The 18901-nt window shown below is 38.4% G+C and overlaps 1 protein-coding gene across 5 annotated transcripts in view; it reads right to left on the reverse strand.

Annotated features, from left to right (window-relative positions):
* The window catches only part of LOC127447620 (tensin-1-like), a 363293-nt gene that overhangs the window by 244836 nt on the left and 99556 nt on the right, over positions 1-18901 (reverse strand). The window contains exon 1 of one of the 5 annotated variants that reach the window (XM_051709552.1): positions 18151-18246. The exons of the other annotated variants lie outside the window; for them this stretch is intronic. Within the exon in view, the coding sequence (XP_051565512.1) occupies positions 18151-18231 (81 nt within the window). The 5' untranslated portion in view covers positions 18232-18246. Of the gene's footprint in view, positions 1-18150; positions 18247-18901 lie in introns of those variants that run through there. 5 annotated transcript variants of the gene reach the window in all.

The raw sequence follows: 18901 nt of genomic DNA on the forward strand, positions 1-18901 counted from the left end.
TGACTACCACACCTGGAGTCGCAAGTTTGAATCCAGGGCGTGCTGAGTGACTCCAGTCAGGCTTCTTAAGCAACCAATTGGCCCGGTTGCTAGGGTGGGTAGGGTCACATTGGGTTAACCTCTTCGTGGTCGCTATAATGTGGTTCTCGCTCCCGGTGGGGTGCGTGGTGAGTTGTGCGTGGATACCGCGGAGAATAGCGTGAAGCCTCCACACGCGCTAGGGCTCTGCAGTAATGCGCTCAACAAGCCACGTGATAAGATGCGCGGATTGGCGGTCTCAGATGCGGAGGCAACTCGCCCGGATTGAGGCGAGTGACTTCGCTACCAAGAGGACTTAGAGCACATTGGGAATTGGCATTCCGAATTGGGGAGAAAAGGGGAGAAACCCCCCCCCCCCCCCCCCCTCCAAAAAAAAACACCTCATATCATTTTGCTAATGACAGCATACTGTAATACGGTACCGAAATTAGCAACAAGATGATATTGTACCATTTAAATTTGTTTGGTTTCGCGATACTTACGGTAACCGCGCAACCCTAACCACTATACCAGTGGACCAGCCTTTATGCTGATAGTCAAAAGTCTGTCCACACTAGCAGTAAATATACTGCATTCATGCCAAACTGTTTTTTTTGTTTGTTTTTTTTTGCAAATGAGCCTTTTTGTGTGTGTGTAAAAGTGGTCAAGTGGGGACTTTTTAATTCACAAGACCTGACAGGTCAACAATGGTGATGACATGACTTTAGATTACATTTTGTAGAGTATTAAAAAATTCTCCAAACAAGCCTGGACATCCTAGTCCCAATTGTCATTGTAAGTCCGCATCAGTGTAAAGCCCCTAAGCGGGCTGTTATCCCATCATTTGTGTGCTGTTTAAGGCTGAGGTGGCTTAAATCCTTCCTGCAGGAACAAGCCAAGAATGACAGCTACTTATTTGTCATCTTTTGCAAAGCCTCATGTCACAGCCAAACAACTTCCTCCTAAACTCTGAAAATAGAAAATTAATCATAGCACAAGGACTGGAGTTGTAACACAGCTCTATACGAAGGAATTGTTTGAAATGGTCCCAAACAACTGAAAATTTGGGATTTTTTTTTAAATATTTGAACCTGGAAATGGAAGTTTTAGAATTTTGAAAAAAAATACCAGAAAAATGTACCACTAGAAAAGTTATGAAATAAATTTAATTAGAGAAATTAAATTCAATTTCTTCTTCATTTTAAGCAAATTTGTAACATTAACCGTGTTAACTCCTTTGTACAAAAGGTCAGATTTCCTTGTTTCCATTGAAGCGCACAAGATGTTCTTTGGAACATTCTCATGCTGAATAACATAAATCATCAGGTTTTGTACAAACTTGCCTGCAAAACTGTGTTGGGTGAGTCCACAAAGAAAAAGTCTGGTCTTTACAAACCAACACAAGATGTTTTGAGGTGGTCATGGATAAAAGCAACTCTATCATTACTCTATTTCTTCTCTCTCCAGGAGAGCAAGGGCTAGAATGTGACCCTGTGCTATGCTAGACCCATGTATGATGATCACCTGCTTTTCACTTAGTGAAAAAAATTCTCCTCAAGCATTCCATTTTTTCTCTCTTCTTCGCTCCTTTGCTTCTCATCCCCAGTCTGAAAAGCATTTGATTTCAAAGAGGAGGAAATTACTTATTCTGAAATTGGGAGTGAAGTCTTTGGCTGCGTTTACACTGCAAGGCTTAATGCACAGATCCGATCTTTTGACTGTATCCGATTTTTTTGTCCCGCCTGTTTACATTCACTGAAGACATGACTTGTATCTGATATCTGTGTTTAAATTAATCTCCTGCCCAAACTCGAATGATTCCATTGCTTATCGCTTTCACTTATGAGTGTCACGGTTCACTCTCGGGTTTTGAATGGCCTTGTGCTGTGTCATGTTTTCAAAAGTGGGCAAAATTGCACACGGTTGCAATTAATTAGGCAAAAAAAGGCAAAAGTGAAAGCGACTCTTCACTGCTGCCATGGTAAGCATGGCTTTAATGATTTCAACATCAGTCAGATGAGAAGTGTGGCTATTGTGGCTATTAGTTTTCCGGAAATATGTCCATAAAGTAATTATTTACGTCCATAATATTTCCGTCCGTCATTTCGCATGGGATAAGCGATGTCTGTAAAAATCACAGAGATGGGTGTGTTTACAGAATTTACACACTGCTATCAAGCGTAATGGACCTATTTGAAAATGTATACTGTGCTGATTAATTATGCAGGAAATATTAAACAAGCATATACTGTATCTGTGATTATTAGAAGAAATTTATTGGAATATCTGGCTAAATACAACAGAACTGGTGACATTAACAAGCCTGTAATCTTGTATTACACTCTTGAATTAAAATTATGGACAATGCCTTCACATTATGCAATTTTGTAAATTATGTCATAATCAAAAACTGCTCGTTTCTCTTTTACATGGATAAATATTTAATATTTAAAGGGCGCAAGTGCTGGAAAGTGCAGATTTATGGGCTTTTTATTAATGTGTCAATTCGCACTGGAGTAATATTACTAGGGGTTATTTTTACAGGCTGTTTTATAGTAGGTAAACACGCTGTAACTTTTACCGATGCAAATGGCCGTAAGCACTATAGACACTGAGAGGGACATGTCCGCCTCAACAAGAGAAGCTTTGAGTTTTTGTGCGAGCGCCTATAGGCACATCTGCTTCATAAGGACACGCCATTAAGCAAAGCCAAGGGAAATTGGACATACGTGTTTAGACGTAGGTCAGGTGTCCAGATATCTGATATGTATCTGATTTAAAACCACATTTGGAAGTGGCTCAGATCGGATGTGAAAAAATCCGATTTCATGCAGATTTTCTGTTTACACGTGTGCAACAATATCCGATCTGTGTCAGATGTGGGTAAAGTTAGTACTTTACCAGTAGCCTATATTGTTAGTTCATGTTAGTTCATGGTGCATTAACTAATGTTAACATATATAACTTTTAAATATAATATATATATATATATATATATATGTTGAAATTAACATTAACTAAGATTAATACATTTTGTAGGCTACAACTATTGTTCATTGTTAGTTCATGTTAACTAATGCTAAAAAATGGAACCTTGATTGTAAAGTGTTACCAAAGTTTGTAATGTTGTGATTCAACTGGTTCATGGATAAGAACTCTTTTATGAAGGATTTTTATTTTATTTTTTAATCACTATGGAAAAATACTTCCAATACTACATTTCCAAACTTATGGAACCAAGATGGCTAAAGAAGTGGGTGGGGACTGTTGCACTTTATTGGCATGGAAATTATTCATGGAAATGAAAATGATCAAATATCGCCAATTTACCATTTAATTTACCATTTGGTGAATAACTGTGGAAAAGCATGCTTTTATTATTTTATGTATTTTTTTTTTTACTGTATTGTACTGTTGGAATTAAACATTTTAAATGTAATTAGCAACAATGGCTGTTTGGTCGAAATTATGGTTCTTCTCATTGAAAAGAACAATTTGCCCTTTTGATCTATTTCTGAGCATATAAATAAATAATTATCAAGATATACAGTATATTGAATATCGTCGAAAGTGTAAAATATATTGAGATGTAATTGTTTTAGCTATACTGCCTAGACCTAACTTCCAGTATACAAAATTGTTGATATGGGTTGATATGTGCCATATTATGAAGAATGAGTAGAGTTCAGTATGAAGATGTCATTTCATATTTGACTAAATATGGGCAACCGACAAAGAAACAAGAGAACTCTAATACTAGCAGCTAAATTTTTATCTCTTTGTGTAAAAAACAGCCCGCTCTTTATAAAGAATGAGCTAATCTCGTATATCTTTTGATGACCTGTAATTTCACACTTTGCACAAACAGCCACGGGCCAAACAAAACTACATTTGAGCAAGACTTCGCAAGACTAAAAGGCACAATTAGATCAGAAACAGGCATCCAATTCTATTACTGCATAATAATGGTATTTTATGGCAAATGCATGCTTTGGAATAACCGTATCCAGTCATAACCGTAACCATGTAAGGCAGCTAAAGAAAGTTGAGAAACACATACTTTACCTTTAAAGATCGCAAAGTCTTGGCTTAGGAGCATATTTTTTTGAGGCAATCAAAACTTGTGTTTATCAAAACCAAATAAAGTTCTATTTCACAGGCTGCAGTGGCATGTATCCTCATGAAAATAAATATCGCAGGTTGCGCAATTCAGACAAATAAACGAGGGCCATTACAAGCACCATTCTTTCTTTACGTCTGTACAGAGTGAAACGGATTTCACCGCCAGCAATTTACATTTCTCTGTAGAATGTACAGCATGCCATTGTAAATTGTGCCAATTACAATGATTCACACTGGGCTCAAATGCACAATAAGAAAATTAGTACCAGATCTGCCCAGCAAAGGGGTTGTAGATGCTCGACTATAAATTGCCCAGACTTCTAGTCCATGGCATTTTATCTTGAATTATTCGTAAGTCTCATAAGAGACTCGTGGGACCACCAAACTTTAAGCGCAGTGAAGCACAACAGGCACCTGGCAAGACAGTAACAGATGTCCCAGGATAGAAATGAGGACACAAATTCAGAATCACATGAACCAATATAGGATAGGCCAATAAAAACACAACACTTGACTATTATTCACCAGCTAAAATTAGGGTCCTGGGACAGAACTTTAACTGTGAGTCATATTCCTGATGTGGAATTAAAATGCAGATGGTCTTCCACAACATTTGGTATAACTCTGGTTTATGACTATGTTTGGAATAGGGCTGGGGAGATATATCGAATATTCACAATATAATTGCAATGATTTTGCAGGGAATATAAAATTAAGCAATATTGCAAATATTTTTATGAGCTTTTTATTCATTTTTATTCATTTCCTAAAAAGTGTGTCATTAGACAATTTGCACGACCCTTCAGGGCAGCACAATTAATCAAAATAACACCAAAATCGCGATATGGTCATTTGGAATTATTAAACTGCAAAACTCTGTGATTTAATTAAATTGATACATGGTCTGTGCATGCTTCAGAGTGAGAGAGTGACACACTGTTCTGTGTGTACTTGCGTATATATACTGTAATATATATATATATATATATATATATATATATATATATATATATATATATATATCACATTTAAGAGCAAATAAATAATTAGCAAGATATACAGTGTATTAATATAGTCAAAAGGCTGAAAAATATCAAGATCATTTTTGTAAACATACTGCCCAGTCCTACCTACTATTTAATTTTAAATACTACATGAAACTGTTTGCATTATTCCATGATAAACACTTCAAACAGTATGAAGAAAAGGAGCAGAATCTGAACTATAGAAGTAAAACATGGACCATTACCTTCCAAGTCCTTTCACAAGGCCATGTAGGAGGGTGCCATTTCACTTTAAACATATGTGATGAGGAGGAGGGTGGGGCTGGGCCATGACTATGCACGCCCGGCCCACAATCAGGCTAATTAGCCGAGGAGAGTGATAAAGGCAGCTGGATGCGGCAGTTCGGGAGAGAGAGAGCCACATGCAGCTGCCATGTGTGCGTTTGTGTTTTGTCTTTATGTTTTAATTTTACATTAAACATTATTTTGATGGCTCCGGTTCCTGCCTCCTCCTTTCCCATTTTAACCCCCCTGTTACAACATAATTGCAAACAGGTTTAAGCAACTCGAGTTAAGCCGGCGCCACACTAGCAGACTCCAGACAACTTTTTTTTTATGCTGAGGGTGTCACACTTACTGACTGTTTTGCTGAGATCTCGCTCTCTTCAGCCAGAGGTACAGTATGTCTCACTTGCCGATACAAAATGGTGGAGGGGTGACAGACAAAACGACTCCCCCGACTCTATCTCTCTTTAAATCCCTGTCACGTGGAGCCCGCCGAAATAACAACAGGAGTACCCCGTAAACATAAACAATTGTAATAGAGTTATTTAGGATGTGATTCATGGAGTAACTTTACCTGGTGAATGTGTGTGATTGTGTATTTATCCCCTCATGGCTTGCCGTAGAATACGTATGTCCATATTCAGCTATCAATAAATAAAGAAAATACTTTCCAGAAAAACAGACTGTTGTGCATCTGCTTTCTGATTTCATTAGTCATTTGGTGACAGCTTGGTGACAGCATCAATCTGTATTTGTGATGATATGTGGCTGAGCGTAATGAAAATGTTCAGATCATCATTACGTCTTGTCAGTTCTTCCGTAAAAGAAGCTCACTGGTAACTTGACGAAAACACAAGAGCCCACCACGACGACAGAACGATTTTTTCGAACAATGTTGATGTGCTTTTCCAGGTGCTGAAACCATTAACAAAGCAAGGAGTCCTGATAGGAAAAGGGATTAACGACCTCCCAGTGGCAGATGCTAATGCACGCTCTGTCTCTCACTTACTAGCTGGCGACTATGTAAATGAAGCTTACACCTGAACATCGCTAAAAAAATTGCTAGTGTGGCACCAGCTTTAGGCAAAGTATAGCCATCATTCTCTCTCTCGGCTCTGTAACCACATCCCTGCTAAATACCTCATCATATGCAAAATCACCTCTTCAGTCTCAAGGCCTCTAGGCCCCTGACTGTTGGTGTAATCTACTGGTAGTGGTGTGTAATTAACTACAGGACTCTATCGTGTAGTTCAATCAATGATTAAAAACACCATGCTGGTCAAGTCAAGTATTCTAGTGGAATAAACTTACAGAAAGAATTCACCCTAATATGAAAATTGTGTCATGTCTTATTTACCCTCATTTCATCCCAAAAATGTATGATGTTCTTCCTTGTGTGGAACACAAATGGAGATGGCAAAATGTTAACTACAGTCACCATTCACTTTTATTGCATATTTTTTCCATACAGTGAAAGTGAATGGTGACTGAAGCTAACATTCTTCCTAACACCATCTCATTCTGTGTTTCGCATATTCACAGAAGAAAGTAAGAATAAAGGTTTGGAACAATATTCGTGTGTGTGCATGAATATAATATATATATACACACTCACTGAGCACTTTTATTAGGAACACTATGGTCCTAATAAAGTGCCTGACGTGGTCTTCTGCTGTTGTAGCTCATCCACCTCAAGGTTTGACATGTTGTGCATTCTGAGATGCTTTTCTGTTCACTACAGTTGTACAGAGTGTTATCTGAGTTACCGTAGCCTTTCTGACAGCTCAAACCAGTCTGGCCATTCTCTGTTGACCTCTCTCATCAACGAGGTGTTTCTTGGGGCCTGGGTAGCTCAGTGGTAAAGAACGCTGGCTACCACCCCTGGAGTTCGCTAGTTCGAATCCCAGGGCATGCTGAGTGACTCCAGCCAGGTCTCCTAAGCAACTAAATTGGCCCGGTTGCTAGGGAGGGTAGAGTCACATGGGGTAACCTCCTCGTGGTCACTATAATGTGGTTCGTTCTCGGTGGGGCGCGTGGTGAGTTGAGCGTGGATGCCGCGGTGGATGGCGTGAAGCCTCCACATGCACTATGGCAACTATGTGGCAACGCACTCAATAAGCCACGTGATAAGATGCGCAGATTGATGGTCTCAGACGCGTCACGAGACACGAGGCAACTGAGATTCGTCACTACGCGACCACGAGGACTTAAAAGCACATTGGGAATTGGGCATACCAAATTGGGAGAAAAAGTCCAAAAATCCACAAAAAAAAAAAACAAGGTGTTTCTGTCCGCAGAACTGCCGCTCACTGGATGTTTTTTGTTTTGGGCACCATTCTGAGTAAACTCTAGAGACTGTTTTGCATGAAAATCCCAGGAGATCAGCAGTAACAGAAATAATCACACCAGTCCGTCAATCATGCCACGATCGAAATCACTGAGATCACATTTTATCCCCATTCTGATGGTTGATGTGAACATTAACTGAAGCTCCTGACCCGTATCTGCGTGATTTCATGCATTGCACTGCTTCCACACAATCGACTGATTAGATAATTGCATGATTAAGTAGGTGTACAGGTGTACCTAATAAAGTGCTCAGTGAGTTTATATGCCATGTCTGTTATTTGGAATGTGCTAAAAGTCACATTTGCCGACATCTTTGATTTGACAATACAGGCTAGCTTTTCTTTGTTAGAATAAAATGTCTGAGTGGGCCAACCAGAGAAAAATTATTTTCTTCAAAACCACCAAGCACTTGGTTCCACTAACAAAGACCATGAAACAGTTCTGTTTATTTGATATTCCCTTGTTGTAGCACCACAAGCATGTCTTATTAACTGCAATCTGAACTCACATCAAATAATACCCCCTATCAAGGCAAAACAAGAATGCCAATGAAGAATAATCAAGTAAAGTTTAAAATGATGAAAACCACATGACTTAGCCAAACTCCCCAATTAGGCCTCTCACGAATGCCGCCAAGACTTTAATGAGTTGATGATGAACTACATGAACTGCCTAAGAGGCATTTGATGCGACCTCTGCCATGCCCCAACTCCTCAGCTAGGAAACATGTAGTCTAAAACCAGTCCCACAGCAGACAAGAAATGTCAATGCGTAGGACAACCCACAGGGGACAGTTGAGTGGACAGTCCAAAACAGTGAATCTTATCACCGTACAGACAAAAGTTACATATCAGGACTTTTGCACGTCTTCGAAATGAAAAAACGTGACGTTGATGAGTTTGCAGGTTGGCGAATGGAAAACAAAACAGTTTTTAATAGCAATAGGGCTGGGTGTTGATACAGATTTCCCAATTCGATTTTCATTCACAAGCTCTCAATTTGATTCTGATTAGACTCCATTCGATATCAATTCATATGAGATTATTTTAGTTATAATGTCTTTTTGTCTCCCAGCTAATGCTGTTAATTATACAGGGGACTTTTTAACTAGGTACAATATGAAAATATTAATTCATAATTTTGATCACAATTTAGCTTTTTAAAAATAAACAAATCAATGTAATCAATAAATATGATATTATATTGCATATATTATATTTGGTTACATGTTTATTGTTTAATTGAATAATTTGTACAAGGTACCGGTATTTACATTGATTTGCTGAACACTTGCTAAAAACTGGTACTTAAAGGAAACAGCATTATTGTAGTGTCTTTAAATTAGCATATGTTAACGAGAGAGACTTGAATGGCTTTATCTCATCTGTGCTATGCCTGATTAGAATTAAATGAAAACAAATGACTGTAGAGAACAGAAAGAGTATTAAAAGAGACATTATTCAGTGGAAAATTAGGTTGTGTGGATCTCGTCTTTGGACAAACACGGAACAACTTTTACTCTCAAAATGCAGTGAAAGGATCTCTTTGCTGAATTCTTCACAATGAATTCATTGGTGAGTGAAATCTAAACATTTACCAGCCAGTTTCCAAATATATATTTTTTAGTCTGATTAATTAGGGAAATTTATATTTTTATCCACCTCAAAATAGCAACTGTCCAACTGAAAGATTAGAAAGGGCAATGTTTATCATGCAACTTTAATTTTTTATACTGTATATAGCCTAGGTATATATCCATACACAATACATCATCTAGGCTAAAGTCAAAAATGTATGTCCCTTGATAATGATTTGTCGAATTTCATGAAAAATGTTCAGTGAGTAGCGTTCAGTGGAGCGGCAGAATCACTGGCCTACAGTCCACAGCAATTCATTTTGCAACTGAATTTGTCAGTCTGTCCGAGACATACAGTTTTTATTATAAGGGCTTTTCTAAGGACACGTCAATGTACACCTGCATTAGTTGGACACTTTTGTAGCGTCTCACTTTGGCTGTGTCATATCATAAACATAGCTTTTTAGGTCGCTGTGTCAAGTTAAACGTAGTTTGAAACTAAGAAAAACACGTTTCGAGATCCCTGCATTCAGAATTGCGCTCCATACGGCTATGTTTGAATGCAAGAATGCATTCTCATCTTGTGCTGTCACTAGTGTCAAGCAAGCCCTAGTTTGGTTTGTCTGTACAGCATGTCCCCAGACCTTATTACAGTCCTGGACAATATTAATTGGGTACGTTTCTTTAAAACGTTATTTCTTTAAATAATCACACTGAATTAACATGTTTCATCAACAGCCTAACTAGAAACCAGGCTCTAAAAAAAAAGGCAAAACTGGCAATGCAGCGAGATGAGGATTAAAGGAGAGGCCATGAAAGGGAGGGAAAAAGACTTAGAGAAATGGGGTAAATCAGAGCGGATGACAGAATAACGGGGTAAAGTGAGATATTATGGAAATAAGAAAACCAGGGGATCAGGAAACTGGAGACATTCTAGAAACCAGCAGCCCCATTGACAGCAGGAATTACAGAGCAGTACTGCCCAGTGAAGTGTACAAGGGTCTGGAGTTAAGCTGAAATCATAAATCAACAGGGAAGGTTTAAACGCCTTTTAATGTACTCAAGGGGGTTGCAGAACTCTGTCCCGCCTGTCACTCACACTTTTACTATCCACATGGTGATCTGCTATAATAATGTCACTTGAAGTACACGCACACACTGGCTGGGCGATATTTTCTTTAGACCTTTTTCATAAAAGTACCGTATTAGAATTTTGACATGAATGTAAGTCTATCCCTCACAGCCTAATTTTCAGTCTTTTCAAAGGCTACTGTCGTTTTCTGTCTACTGAAATTTCTTGGATTTATTTATTTTTTTCAATGTTTCTTCAGCATAATGATCCAAAACATGCTTTAAACAGCAGTGCAATCCTTTGAAAAGACTGAACGTCTATCCCTTACGGCCTCGTTGTCATTCCCGTCAAAAATTAAACATGGTGCTACTGTGAATATGGTTCATAAAGCCTTCTGAACATATCTGATGCATAGACTAGAGTGGCCTATTTCTTTTATAAAATGGCAGTGACAGCTATGTGATAAAGGAAACCAATGTTCAATAAACAGTAAAATTATCATCAGAATAAACTAAACTTTTGATGAAATCTATAAGAATAATTGATACAATTCTAATTTAGTTCATTCGTCATGGGTCACATCCACACTAATCCATTTTAGTAAAAAAAAAAAAAAAAAAAAACATTGATTTTGCCAAGTTTATGCCTCTCATCCTCACTGGTACAGTGTTTTCATCCACTGAAAATGCTCACCGTTAGGGCTGGGTATTGGTAGATTTCCCGATTCGATTCCAGGTTCACCAGTTCTCAGTTCGATTCCGATTTTGATTCGATATCGATTCATATGGGTATACTTTAGTTAAAATGTCCCTTTTACTTACATATGAAAGAAATTTTCTCCCAGCTAATGTTTTTATTTATACAGGGGACCTCCTAACTAGGTACATTAAGAACATATAATTTTTTCTAATTCTAGTTTATTAGTTTTTCATAAGTTTGGTCACATTTAAATTATTATTTATTTTTTTTAATCCATGTATTCAATCAATAAATATGATATTCTATTACATGTTTATTGTTTAATTGCATAATTTGTACTATTTACAAGCATTTACCTTGATTTGTTGAACACGAGATAAAAACTGTCACTGCCACTTTTACAACCGGCATTTATGTTAAAAGCGTCTGTTAAATGAGCGCATGTTAACGTGAGAGACTCGAATGGCTTTATCTCATCCGTGCTATGCCTGATTAGATTTAAATCAGAGCTGTCAGAATTTAATGTGTTAATGCATGTGATTAATTAAAAAAGTTTAACGTGTTCATTTTTCTTAAACTGCAATTAACGCATTTACCATTAATACAGCATAAACACTGGTGTGAAGGGCAGAACCTTTGTAATGTGACCGCCCGGAGTCATCACACTGACTCACACACCACAGCGCCAGAGCACTTCTACCAAGTTGAGCCTACAAGCTTAGCATAAAATAGCATAATGCAGCAGTCCCATAGACATTCTAGTTGACTGTTACGCTCTCTACTATGATAGAGCCATGGAGGTTGTTATCTCAGTAAATAAATGAATCTCTGACAGTGCTCCCCTGTCAGTGAAAAAAACAATGGAGAAAGAACCTCTTAACACTATTTGATGTACAAAACAAGGCCAGATTGGGCTTGTGATAGAAATCAAGTATTTTTCAGCCTATATAAGGCACGTTTTAATAACCACAGAGGCACATCTAACTATCACCAAAATGCAGAATGAGACATTTTTGTTTGCAAGCGTTTTTCATGGTGAGTTCAAAGCGGCACTCGACGCTGGCGTTGACACTCTGACATGAATCATGAACGCAGATTCACGATTTCAGTAACAAAGCGGATAGCCACAGTCAACCAGCAGATTAATATTGTGGAGGATGAGAGTTTAAGATATTTAATGCCCATTGCAGTGAATACGCAAACTTTGTGGGGACTAGTTTTTTCAATTAGTCAAACTCCCACTTAGACTTTGGGAAATGTTTAATGTTACTTGAATTGGTGATATTTTATTGCATTGTCTTTATATTGTGGAAGGCTTTGTTTGGAAAATGTTAATAAAGCATTGTATTGCTACATATTGTTTTGTTTTCTTTCCTAAGATGGAAATAAATGCATTTTAGTATAAAATTAGCTTATAAGTATATATATATAGTGTCAAATTTCAGCACTTTTAAAATCTGCAATTAATCGCGATTAAAAACAAATGTGATTAATCGCGATTAAAAATTGTAATCGACTGACAGCACTAATTTAAATGTTTATTTTTTGTTGTTTTTGATCGACTGTAAAGAACAGAAAGGGTATTATAATAGACATTATTCAATGACAAATGGGTTGTGTGTGTCTTTGGACACACACAGAGCAACTTTTACTCTCAACACGCAGTGAAAAGATCTCGCTGCTGAATACTCCACCACAATACTACACAGGTTTGGGATCAATGCCTTTTTCACTCATCAATATCGCATGGGAACATTTCCCTGATGATTATTGATATATATTGGCATTTTTTTCAGATATAAATAGGGCTGCTGCTTGCACAATTGTCTTGGTCTCTTCAAACATATTTCTCAACACAACTTTGGTAAATGAAAGTGACATCAGACGTGTCTGGCGGACGACATGACACATTAGAAAACTCGAAACAATTATTTTCTACAAAGGTACGCACACACCGTCAGTGGACAGCATCAAAATTCTGAAGTGCCACGGAGCGCAACTCAAAAAGTTTTCCATCAAATTCAACCCAAATCATTATCAAAAAACAAAGATTATTTACTCTAGCCATCGTTGGATGATATATTGTGTATATGTACAAAAACCTTCGTAATTTTGGACTGCCATCTTCTGCGGCACATCAGCTTGTCCTGTGTGTGTGTGTGTGTGTGTGTGTGTGTGTGTGTGTGTGTGTGTGTGTGATTAGTGACCGGCTTCAATAAATGTTATATCACCCTCTTGTGATCTCCAAATGCAATTAGGCCAGACTGTTAAACAGAGGCCAACTGAGTGAATTGCGCTTCTAATTTAAACGTTAGCAAATTGTAATATATCGATGCCTCAAAAATATTTTGATAAAACAATGTGCCAATCAATAATCAATTTATCGATATTTTATGATATCCCTAATACTACACCATCACTGATGAGTAAAATCTAAACATTTACCAGCCAGTTGCCAAATATATAAATTTATAGTTGCATAGCGCGAAATTTGGTAGCAAATGCTAGTTATTTCCTCTCATTGTAGAAGGCTGCGCAGAGAGTAAAAGATCGATCTTGGGATTTAAGAGTCAATATCGAGATCATTCAGATGAAGATTGCTATGACATTAAGAAGCTGAAATCACAGGTTACTGGATTAGTTTGGATTTGTCGGGCCACTTCTTTAAAATGAATGGAAGAAATTGGAACGGTCAACGGATGTAGAAAAGGAAGTCACTGTAAAAGTAACAGGTAAAAGGGCCAATAACCTTTTAGATACAGACATCGCCTGTCAATCAGTGTGAAAATGTGCATGAGCATTAGCTATACAAGCTGGGAAAATTTAGTTTTTTAGCATAATCTGAGTCAAAGAAGCACAATTTATGATACCAGTGTTGTCTGATCGTAATCTTGACCAACCATTTTGGAGATTTCAGTCTTTCCCCATTCAAGTAGATAGGAGCTGCACTTGTATGCCGCTTGTTTACATAGGAAAATAGCTGCCCAACCTGCCCGAGAGCATTCCAAAGATGGTTGCTGAGTCAACTGACTTGATAAAAAGACTTTGGTGTACATATGTCAGCATTTTACAATGACGTTGAATGTAGCTCATCCAATCAGAATTTACAGTTGGAACTATCCATTTCTAAATCCAAATTCTGATTCATGGATATGAATCCAAACTACATTTTTATTACTAAAGTTTAAGTCTAAGATGCTATTAAAACATCCCAGTCTTAACGCTCCTGTACTCACATATCACGAGGCAAAGTGGGATCGCGAAATGTATGTAAATGACACTCTCTTCAGGAAAGAGTAAAGCCAAAAACATAAGCAGCTCAATAAAATTGGTGTGATATTCACGTTGTTGCATAATTTCATATAGCCTCCAAAGTGATCACAAACAAAACATGAGCATTCAATAAATCGCCCAGCTCTAACGCACACACAAACCCAGAAAACATGCACGATCTCTTTTCGAAATGTGCACGCTGCATGTCTGTGCATAGTAGAACAACTGCACAGATGAATCACCGCAACTGATCTATTATGACGGCAAACCAGATGTTCTAATTTTGAATTTGCCAACATTTTAAGGGCCCCTCATATGCAGCTTTGATACAGAGATGAAGAGCATGTAGAGAATGAGGTCATTACAGTTGAATTCAAAAGCCAACAATGCTGAGAAATGTAGGCATTTTAAATCATACACTGAGTGACTTGAAAGACCAGAGACTCATTTGTCAGGTAAAATCAAAGGTGGTTTACTCGAGACCGTAATGCATAGAGAGTAATGTATAGCGGTTCATTAGTATATAAAAAAGGAGGTGCTATATTCAGTGAGAGCAAGTTCACTTCTACATTGTACAGGGCCACATGTTTGCTCTTGATTGATCTGGTGAGTGTTAATGGACAATAATCATTGCACTAAGCTCTTTGATCTCTCAGACAGCTCAAGGTGTGCCAATATTTGCATTTGCTGATTGACAGAGAGCTGGAGTGTAAGCATTATCTTGTCTCTGAGGTCTCTGTTAAGAGCCACACTCAACATGAGTGCAAAATATTAACGATTTAATTTCCTAGACGTGCTGTAAATAAAAACAAAGCCTATGTTCAGCCAACGTCAAACATGGTTTAAAGTCGACATGAAATCAAAACTGACCCTGCTTACTTAATATACGCCTCTGGTCTTAATGTGCATGATTCATTACTCCAGAAAATGTTTGCCTTCATGATCTTTTATCAAAATTTTGGCCTAATGTTATGAACACCTCTATTTCAACCACTCACCTCCAACCACCTGGCTCTATTCTGGTATGTCACACCCACATTTCATGAACCAGTCAATTCCAAATTCAATGCAATCAAGTCCCACCATACAATTTTCTTGTGGGAAATCCTGTTTCACACAGAAATACGGAAATAAGTAAAGTAAGTTGAAAACAGCATTTCACGTCGATGTGTTACTTACTCAAATACCTTCATTTCAAGGTACTTCCAAGGAAATGTACAACCCAGAGACTGTCCAGCCCGGCTAGCCTAAAACGTCTCAGACGGTTCATTTATAATTCAAAGTTTGGAGGAAGTGCAATTCAGGCTTTTAAGAATTTAACGTTGCTTACTCTTTTTCTGTTCCTTCTATTTTGTCCTGCTGACACAGTATCAGTACAGATCAGGTCTCTGTCCATTCACAGTGTCTTCTCTCCTCTGCAGGTACTTGACTCATGCCAAGTTCAGAGTTTGGCTCAGGGATTTCTTGTTGGATGCCGCTAGCAAATAAATCACATCTGCTTCATTTTGAATGCCTGTTTCCTACATCTACTGTCTCTGTATGATGAAATCTACAGCTGTAGACAAAGTCTTCATCCCTGCAAAGTGCATTCCACCAGTGCCAGTACTAACACAACTTCAAGGAATATGGTAGTTCACCCAAAAATAAAAATTCTATATTTTACTTACCCTCATGTCGTTCCAAACTGGTATGCTTTTTTTTTTCTCCATGAAACACAAAAGGAGAATTTTTTTTTATGAATTTTTACATTTTTAAGCTCCTTTGCATACAATTACAGTTCATAGTGACCAAGTCTGTTAAACTCCCAAAAGGACATAAATGAAAAGTAGATAAGTTCTTCTATTGTGTTCAGGGAAAAAATATCAGCATATGGGTTTGGAACTAAATGAGGTGAACTTAAAATTTAAATGCACTCTCTATATTGAAAAAGCTCCTAAGCTTTAGGGGGATTTCGGATCTTTTTGCACTCCACTAAAGCAGAATGTTAATTAAGAGACCAGAGATGTCAGAACGAGTGAATGACCAGAAACTTCAGGATAAGAGGCAGAGAGAGAAAGAAAAGGAGACAGAACCAGCATGCAATTCAGACCTCTGCCTGAGTGACAGTTTAAAATATACAGAAGTTCATCCAAAAATTAAAATTTCCTTATTTACTAAACCCGATGTCTTTAGTGTAACACAAAATGAGATGTTAGGCAGCTAGTCCGAGCTGTTCTTTTCCATACAATGAAAGTTAATGGTGATTTATACTGCTAAGCTCAAAAAATGACAAAAAAGCAGTCCATATGACTTGTGTACTTCAAAAGTCATACGATAGCTTTGTGTGAGGAACTAAGAGAAATGTAAGCCGTTATTCACTGATAAGCTTCCAAATCTAATTTGTGCTTGTGTTGAACTTCAAGATGGCACCACTGGATGTGTTGCAACATGTTTGACGACACTGGTTCTCGCATGTCACATGACCGGTCACGAAACTGCAAATTTGAATATACTCAACCACAAATTATATTTAAGAGCCCAGACTGATCTCACTGTGAATTTGGCGTCAGTAGGTCGAAAGTTTTTTCAGCTGAAATCGGTCTGTGCTTAACGAAATTCAACGCACCGCCCCCAGTGGCCAAAGCTGGAAGTGTTGTTTACCGTATTGGCATATGTGTGAGCTCCAGTTTCTGAGTGAAATGTCCACAAAGTGGCACCAAAAGCTAGTTGTAAATGGAGTTGTTTTTAGTTGTAAATGATGTAATATATTCAAGAGGAATGCATATTTCATTAACCATATGTCCTGACCCAAACCCTAACCCTAACCCTAATAGTCAATGGAGTTAAAAAATGTAATCTTAGAGGGAAAATGCAACCTCAAAATCATGCTTATCATTTAATATGTGAACACAATTATTTCCTGGTTTCCATTGGAATAGAAACAGTGTCTCGAAGATTGCTCATGCAATGTGCTATTCATAGCGCCACAGGAAAAAATAAACACATTTAAACTGATGTAAAGATGTCTGATGGGGGATAGCACTTGCCAGTAACTCAGCAGAATGCGGTCGATGTCAGGGTCAGGGCCGTAGCTAACGGGGCGAAAGGTGGTAACAATTCTAGGGGCCCAAAACAAATTTTAGACTGTATTTCTTAATATGAAAGAGGCCCAGATTATATACAGTCAGGGGGCCCAGAATTCCCTGCTGCAGCCCTGGTCAGGGTACCGGAACATTCAGCAGCAACATGTCGAGTTCCTGTGTGATCATGTTCGAGAGCTACGGTGGAGGGGGGAGTACAGTATTAGTGAAAAATGTCATTCATTTTGGTCAGATATACCGTATGTCTTCAGAACACTTGGAATATAGCACATTAGTCATATTTACTACTTTTCTATAAAATTATTGTGCTTTTTGGAGCTTGACCTTATAAACACCATCCACTTACATTGCATGACAAAGAGCAGCTCGGACATTCTGCTTAACATCTCCTTATGTGTTTTACAGAAGAAAATAGTTCAAGGTCAAAACGACCCAAGGGCGAGTAAACATTGACAAAATTGTCCTTTTTGCTTTAACTATTCATTGATAACTTACCACAGAGCAAACAGTCAATCAACAGGCTACACCTATCAAAACATTAACCTTGGTCAAACAAAAAACACATTTTAAGAGACATGGTCCACTATACAAGGATCCTTTGCTCCAGCCCTGATCTAATTAATAAATTTTTCCTGGTAAATGAACCCACCCATCCCAGACAATTGGACTTACCCAGAACATGCAGGACAGGCAGACCCAGGTACGTGCACGGCCGGCCAACGCGGCAGGAAGACTGAGAGACACGGAGGGCATCCTTAATTCACAATGACAGCTTGCTCTTCTCTGGATCCCGCACAAGATACCAAACTATTCCACACGGTTCCACAATGCTCTGTAGATCCATGAGGAATGACGCTGAGGAGAGCTTGCATCAACTGCCTCTGCTATCCTCCTTTCCTTTCTCTTATTCCAGGCCCCCTCCCTCACTCTGTCTCTCTCGCTCTCTCTCTCTTTTTTTGGGGTCATGTAGCTGAGCTCCGCAGGAGAGAGGGGGATGTGACTAAGAGCCTCTTTATTTCTCCCCATTGCGCTCCTTCGGTATTCTCCACTTTAGCCCCTCCTCTCCCTCTCTCTTTCTCCCGCTCCCGCTCTCTCTTCATTCTAACTTTCCTTCACATCTTTCACCTCCTCCCTCTCTCACCTCCCCCACGATCAGATTTTCTCGTTCTCATCTCAAACTCCTCTCGCTTCAGTGGACCGTGTGTCCTTGCTCCCGCAGTCAAGCATCCCCATAGGAATGTAGGGAAAAGAATAGATCTCTTTAAATATATCAATTGTTTCTCCTAGAGAGCAATGAGAGAGCAAATGGAGACTGCCGCATCTCAGATGTGGAAAACACATGACTCATCTCGAGTTTCAGAAGAGATCTCAATAATGTCTCAAACTGTGCTCACATTTGCCAAGACTCGAAAGTCTGCAATCA

This window comes from Myxocyprinus asiaticus, chromosome 10 (assembly GCF_019703515.2).
Source record: "Myxocyprinus asiaticus isolate MX2 ecotype Aquarium Trade chromosome 10, UBuf_Myxa_2, whole genome shotgun sequence".
Taxonomy (NCBI): Eukaryota; Metazoa; Chordata; class Actinopteri; order Cypriniformes; family Catostomidae; genus Myxocyprinus; species Myxocyprinus asiaticus.